Genomic DNA, 7,932 nt, shown 5'->3' with positions numbered 1-7,932 from the left:
TTTGAAAAGATTTCCAATTTGGAAAGAGACAAAATTGATCCTTTTAAAGATCAGTGTGGTCATACATGCTTGGAGCCAGAAGAGATGGAGCAGATCTTAAATGGAATTTTTGCATCTGTATTAATTCAGGAACTGGACACAGAGTCTATATAAGTGAGGCAAAGCAACAGTGAGATCCTTTGGAAGGCAAGTGCATGAAGAGCAGGTGTCCTAGCAGAGATATTTAAAAGTCATTAGCCACGGGTGAGGCGCCAAAGGATTGTAGGATAGCCAATATTATTCCACTGTTTAAGAAAGGCTCTAAAAATAAGCTGGGAAATTATGAATGGTGGGAAAGTTATTGGAAGGTATTCTAAAGGTCCAGATATATAAGTATTTGAATAGACTGGGTCCTAATAGAGAAAGTCAATGTGGCTTTGTGCATGGTAGTCCATGTTTAACCAACCTCATAGAGTCTTTCTGAGGAAGTTGCCACATAAATTGATGAAGACAAGGCAGTGGATGTTGTCTACTTGGACTTCAGCTAGGCTTTTGACAAGGTCCGGCACAGAAGGCTGGTCAAGAAGATTCAGTCGCTTGGCATGAGACATTGGGTTTGTGGGAGAAGCCAGAGAATGGTAGAAAGTGGTTGCCTTTCTGACTGGAGTATTGTCACAGGGAGAGCTGCAGGAGTCGGTGCTGGGTTCATTGTTTGTCATCTACATCAATTATCTGGGTAATAATGTAGTGAACTAGATCAGCAAATTTCCAGAAGATACCAAGATTGGGGGTATAGTGGACAGCGAGGAAGACTATCAAATCTTGCAACAGGATCTAGATCAGCTGGAAAAATAGGCTGAAAAATGGCAAATAGAATTTAATGCAGGGAAGTGTGAGGTGTTGCACTTTGGGAGGACAAACCAGTGTTGGACTTGCATGGTGAGAGGTAGGTCACTGAGGAGTGTGGAACAACAGGGATCCACAATTCTTTGAAAGTGTTATCACAGGTAGATAAGTTTATGAAGAGAGCTTTTGGCACATTGGCCTTCTTAAGTCAATGTATTGAGTACAGGAGCTGGAATGTTATGTTGAAGTTGTATAAGACATTGGCGAGACTAATTTGGAGTATTGTGTGCAGTGTTGGTCACCCACTTACAGGAAATATATCAGTTATAATAAAAGAGTACAGAAAACATTTACAAGGATGTTGCCAGGAGTTGAAGACCCTAAGTTATAGGAAAAGTTTGAATAAATTAGAACTTTACTCTCTCAATCATAGGAGAATGAAGGGAGATTTGATAGAGATATACAAACAAAATTATGAGGGGTATGGATTGGAAAGCAGACTTTTTTCCACTGAAGATGGATGAAGCTAGAACTAGATTTGATGGGTTAAGGGTGAAAAGTGAAATGTTTAAGGTGAACATGAGGAAGAACTCATAGGAAGAGCGTGGAGAGAGTGTGGTACAAGATGCCAGGTGGAAGTGGTGGATGCGGGTTTGATTTCAACATTTAAGAGAACTTTGGATATGGACATGGATGGGAGCGGGATGGAGGGCTATTGTTTGGGTGTAGATTGATGAGACTAGGTAGATTAATAGCTTGACTTGGATTAGATGGGCCAAATGGCCTGTTCGTGTGCTAGAGAGTTCTATAACTTGTGACTCTAGTTAGGCAAAAACAGACAAACGCGGATTATAACCGGAAAATGGCTGAAGACTCTATTCAGAGTGGAACAGAGCAAGAAGGTAGAACTTAGTGGATGCAAGATGGGTGTAAATGATATAGGCTAGGAAATATGACAGTCTTAAATTTTTCAAAGCACAGTTATTAGCTGTAATTTCTCAGAAATATATTGAATAATCACATTGACTCATGTTTATTAACATTCCATTCCATTTGTACTTTCAAAAACCAATGTAATTTTGAAACTGGATAATAGAGGAAACATTTCATAAATAGTGGCTTGTGATTTGTACAATGAGGCAGCATGAAAAATATTTCAATATCCCCATTAAAATTCATGGATTTGTAATTTGTGTCCTTTCTTTTGTTATATGGTTTGCAGCGTGACTTGCCTTGGTGCTTATCAATACTGGTTCTTTAATACTTCCTTTCAAAGCTTCTTCTTAAAACTTCTAAAGATGATAAGAAATTGCTTAGCAACCTGTTTGAACTTTAGAAATTGGAGGGGCTGGGGAGGTACTAATGTACATTAGAAAATGAAAGCTATTGTTAATATTGGTTATATGCAAAGAACCTAAGATTATTAGTTTCCTAAGTTAATATTTGTATCTGGATATTATGTGTACTTCTAAATAGCATGCTCAATGAAGTGATTAGATTGCTCAATTATAATCATGGCATAATATTACTTCATCTTAAATACAGGAAAACACCAGAGCATTTAACAGAACACAGAAATTAATTCTGGTTGGTGACTGTAAGATCATACAGCTAGACACTGGACTGGAAACAAAGCTGTCTGGAAGAGTTAAATATGACCAGGTTGGATTAATCAAAAAATGGTATTCATTAGTCATTTGTCCATCATTTTCCAGGAATTTCAGTCAATGAGTGAATATCAGTGTTCATGGAATATTGAAACCATATGGACTCAGCCTCATAACCAACACTGATGGAAACTGTACAAAGGAGAATGAAAAAAACGAGCCTGAAGTAAGGGAAGATTTGAATATCCATTCTTGTATCAGTATTTGTAAATTAAACTTAATTTCCAAACATATAAGGGTCATGGTAATATTAAAAGATATTTCTAATCTCTGCAAGTCTGAGTACACTGAACATGACTTGTTCATTCCAACGTTATATTCCCCATTTGTATTTGCTAATTTTGAATGTTAATGAACAAAATGGTTGTGCATCATTCTCAATAGCAAGATGGTGTGCCTTTGTCTGTGTAGTGAGAACATAACAGTTTGTACTACCCATAATGAGGGAACTTGCCTGTAATTACAGTTTGATTTAGAATTATAATCGGTCCGTTTTACGGAAATAATATGGCCACATAATCAACTTCAAGGGAGAACCAAGGCATACAATTATAGCAACATGCACAAGATGCTGAAGGAACCTAATAGGCCTGGCCTACTGAGTTCCTCCAGCATTTTGTATGTGTTGCTTGGATTTCCAGCATCTGCAGATTTTCTCTTGTTTGAGCCTAACTTTGGAAAATAGGAATTAAACTAGGCATAGGATAATAAGTATTAAATTCACTCTTAACGACATCAAACATTTGAAAGTCAAGTTGTGAACTTGTGGTAAGGTAATGCTCTCAATGTCTTTAAACAGTCCGAGAAATCCTGTCTCCAGCCCAACACATCCACCTGTAAAGAAGAGACTCGGCCCAAAACATTGGCTCTTTACTCTTTTCCATAGATGCTGCCTGCCACACTGAGTTCCTTCATCATTTTGTGCATGCTGCATCCACAGAATCTCTTGCCTGTACCAGGCTGTTTTCCATTTCTAATTGTTATCAGGCATCAAGACCTTCTTTAAGTAGAAATGAGTTATTCCCAGCTCTGCAATTTCAGATAAGAGTAGATTCAGAAGTTCACATAAATCCTAATAATTTTAATTTGTCCAAATTTGGAATTGCTTATTCCCAAGAAATAAAGGAGTGAAATAATTTATTAGAGTAAACATGAATGACTGTTTAGTTCAAAAACAACTGACAAATATCTAGGTAATGTATTAAACTAGAACACATCACCGAGACTTTGTCCTACATCTGTTTTTGAGCAAGACAAATCTTCAATATATCGAGAACTGACTTCTAAATTAAGGACTATATAAAGGACTTCCAGAACTGTTGGATAAGTACCAACAGAAGGTAAAACTTCTTTATGAAGGGACAAGAATACTTCAAGATAAACACATATCAGCTTATTATAAGGAAAATCTTCGTGTTCTTGATAACTTTTTTAGAGAATGAAAAGGTAGAATATTTTAAGAGATATTCATTGAGAGATACAGTTCATAGAAAACATAGGAAACTTACAGCACAATACGGGCCCTTTGGCCCACAAAGTTGTGCCAAACATGTCCCTACCTTAGAAATTACTAGGCTTACCTATAGTCCTCTATTTTTCAAAGATCCATGTACCTATCCAAAAGTCATTTAAAAGACTCTATTGTATCCACCTCCACCGCCGTTGCCGGCAGCCCATTCCATGCACTCACCACTCTCTGCGTAAAAAACTTACCCCTGACATCTCCTCTGTACCTACTTCCAAGCACCTTAAAACTGTACCCTCTTCTGTTATCTATTTCAGCCTTGGGAAAAAGTCTCTGACTATCCACACGATCAATGCCTCTCATCATCTTATATACCTCTATCAAGTCACCTCTCATTCTCCGTCAATCCAAGGAGAAAAGGCCGAGTTCACTCAACCTATTCTCATAAGGCATGCTCCGCAATCCAGGCAACATCCTTGTAAATCTTCTCTGCACCCTTTCTATGGCTTCCACATCCTTCCTGTAGTGAGGCAACCAGAACTGAGCACAGCACTCCAAGTGGGGTCTGACCAGGATCCTATATAGCTGCAACATTACCTCTCAGCTCCTAAATACAATTCCATGATTAATGAAGGCCAATACACTGTATGCCTTCTTAACCACAGAGTCAACCTGCGCAGTTGCTTTGACCGTCCTATGGACTCGGACCCCAAGATCCCTCTGATCCTCCACACTGCCAAGAGTCTTACCATTATTACTATATTCCGCCATCATATTTGACCTACCAAAATGAACCACCTCACACTTATCTGGATTGAACTCCATCTGCCACTTCTCAGCCCAGTTTTGCATCCTATCAATGTCCTGTTGTAACCTCTGACAGTCCTCCACACTATCCACAACACCTCCAACCTTTGTGTCATCAGGAAACTTACTAACCCATCCCTCCACTTCTTCATACAGGTCATTGATAAAAATCATGAAGAGAAAGGGTCCCAGAACAGATCCCTGAGGCACTCCACTGGTGACCGACTTCCATGCAGAATATGACCCGTCTATAACCACTCTTTGCCTTCTGTGGGCAAACCAGTTCAGGATTCACAAGGCAAGGTCCCCTTGGATCCTATGCCTCCTTATTTCCTCAATAAGCCTTGCATGGGGTACTTCATGTTTTAAGAAGGCAAGGATAATCCCAGTGCTGAAGAAAAGCAAGGTGACATGCCTGAATGACTACCGACCTGTGGCTCTGACATCAATTGCTATGAAGTGCTTCAAGCGATTGGTTATGGCACACATCAACCATAACACAGATGCCTTGTGCAGGAAGGCACAGAGTCGACTGTACTTCCTAAGAAGGTTGGTGTCATTCAATGTCTGTAGTGAGATGCTGAAGATGTTCTATAGGTCAGTTGTGGAGAGCGCCCTCTTCTTTGTGGTGGCGTGTTGGGGAGGAAGCATAAAGAAGAGGGACGCCTCACGTCTTAATAAGCTGGTAAGGAAGGCGGGCTCTGTCATGGGCAAAGTACTGGAGAGTTTAACATCGGTAGCTGAGCGAAGGGCGCTGAGTAGGCTACGGTCAATTATGGATAACTCTGAACATCCTCTACATAGCACCATCCAGAGACAGAGAAGCAGTTTCAGCGACAGGTTACTATCGATGCAATGCTCCTCAGACAGGATGAAGAGGTCAATACTCCCCAATGCCATTAGGCTTTACAATTCTACCGCCAGGACTTAAGAACTTTTTAAAAGCTATTATTAATGCTTTTTGAGATAGTGATTTAGATGCATATCATATTTTTTACTGAGTTAAGTATTGTATGTAATTAGTTTTGCTACAACAAGTGTATGGGACATTGGAAAAAAGTTGAATTTCCCCATGGGGATGAATAAAGTATCTATCTATCTATCTATCTATAACCTACCGGTCAACCTTGATGCTTTGCAATTCGCCTACCGGAGCAACAGGTCAATGGCAGATGCCATTTCTCTGGCACTACATTCCTCCTTAGAACACCTAGAGAATAAAGACGTATATGTAAGGCTCCTTTTCATTGACTACAGCTCTGCCTTTAATACCATCATTCCAAATAAACTGATTCCTAAGCTCCGGAACCTGGGTCTTAGCACTCAGATCTGCAGCTGGATCTTCAACTTCCTCACAGACAGGACCCAGGCAGTAAAAATAGGGGACAAGCTCTCCTGTACAATCACTCTGAGTACTGGTGCCCCACAAGGCTGTGTACTCAGCCCCCTGCTGTACTCACTGTACACCCATGATTGTGTAGCCAAGTTTCCATCAAACTCAATATATAAGTTTGCTGATGACACCACAATTGCAGGCTGCATCTTGGATAATGATGAGTCTGAGTACAGAGAGGAAATTAAGAACCTGGTGGCATGGTGCGAAGACAATAACCTATCCCTCAACGTCAGCAAGACGAAGGAATTGGCTGTTGACTTCAGAAGGAGTAGCGGTCCGCACGACCCCATCTACATCGGTGGTGTGCAGGTGGAACAGCTTTGGGGTGAATATCACAAATGACCTGACTTGGTCTAACCAAACAGAGTCCACTGCCAAGAAGGCCCACCAGCGCCTTTACTTCCTGAGGAAGCTGAAAAAATTTGGCCTGTCCCCTAAAACCCTCACTAATTTTTATAGGTGCACCGTAGAAAACATTCTTCTAGGGTGCATCACAACCTGGTATGGAAGTTGTCCTGTCCAACACCAGAAGAAGCTGCAGAAGATCGTGAACCTAGCCCAGCACATCACACAAACCAATCTTCCATCCTTGGACTCACTTTACACCACACGCTGTCGGAGCAGTGCTGCCAGGATAAACAAGGATAAGTCCCACCCAGCCAACACACTTTTTGTCCCACTTCCCTCTGGGAGAAAGTTCAGGAGCATGAAGATACGTACGGCCAGATTTGGGAATAGCTTCTTTCCAACTGTGATAAGACTGCTGAACAGATCCTGACCCGGATCTGGGCCATACCTTCCAAATATCTGGACCTGACTTGCATTACCGTACTTTCCCTTTTCTATTTTCTACTTCTGATTTATAATTTAAATTTTTATTATATTTATTTCGATTTGTACTTCCGGGAGTGCGAAACGCAGAAACAAATATCACTGTGATGATTGTACACTCTAGTGTCAATTGTTTGGTGACATAAAGTATTTGTATTTGTACAAGTATTTGTATTATCAAATGGTTTGCTGAAATCCATATACACTACACCTACTGCTCTTCCTTCATCAATGTGTTTAGTCACATCCTCAAAAAATTCAATCAGGCTGTAAGGCACGACCTGCCCTTGACAAAGCCATGCTGACTATTCCTAAACATACTATATCTCACCAAATGTTCATAAATCCTGCCTCTCAGGATCTTCTCCATCAACTTACCAACCACTGAAGTAAGACTCACTGGTCTATAATTTCCTAGGCTATCTCTACTCTTTTTCTTGAATAAAAGAACAACATCCACAACCCTCCAATCCTCCAGAACCTCTCCTGTCCCCATTGATGATGTGAAGATCATTGCCAGAGGCTCAGCAATCTCCTCCCTCATCTCCCACAGCAGCCTGGGGTACATCTCATCCGGTCCTGGCGACTTATCCAACTTGATGCCTTCCAAAAGCTCCAGCACATCCTCTTTCTTAATATCTACATGCTCAAGCTTTTCAGTCTGCTGCAAGTCATCATTACAATCACCAAGATCCTTTTCCACAGTGAATACTGAAGTAAAGTATTCATTAAGTACCTCTGCTGTTTCCTCCGGTTCCATACACACTTTCCCACTGTCACACTTGATAGGTCCTATTTATCACATCTTATCCTCTTGCTCTTCACATACTTGTAGAATGCCTTGGGGTTTTCCTTACTCCTGCCCGCCAAAGCCTTCACATGGCCCCTTCTGGCTCTCCTAATTTCCTTCTTAAGCTTCTTCCTGTTAGCCTTATAATCTT

At 40.7% G+C, this 7,932-nt stretch overlaps 1 protein-coding gene across 1 annotated transcript in view; it reads left to right on the top strand.

The window, feature by feature from the left end:
• The first annotated feature begins 1,687 nt into the window (after positions 1 to 1,687).
• The window catches only part of LOC140715051 (uncharacterized), a 14,625-nt gene continuing 8,380 nt past the window's right edge, over positions 1,688 to 7,932 (top strand). Inside the window, exon 1 of the mRNA XM_073026779.1 lies at positions 1,688 to 1,727. Within this exon, the coding sequence (XP_072882880.1) occupies positions 1,688 to 1,727 (40 nt within the window). The remainder of the gene's footprint in view (positions 1,728 to 7,932) is intronic.

The sequence above is a fragment of the Hemitrygon akajei genome, chromosome 23 (genome assembly GCF_048418815.1).
Source record: "Hemitrygon akajei chromosome 23, sHemAka1.3, whole genome shotgun sequence".
NCBI lineage: Eukaryota > Metazoa > Chordata > Chondrichthyes > Myliobatiformes > Dasyatidae > Hemitrygon > Hemitrygon akajei.
Note: the sequence above shows the minus strand (reverse complement) of the source record. Positions and strands in the feature narration are given on the sequence as shown.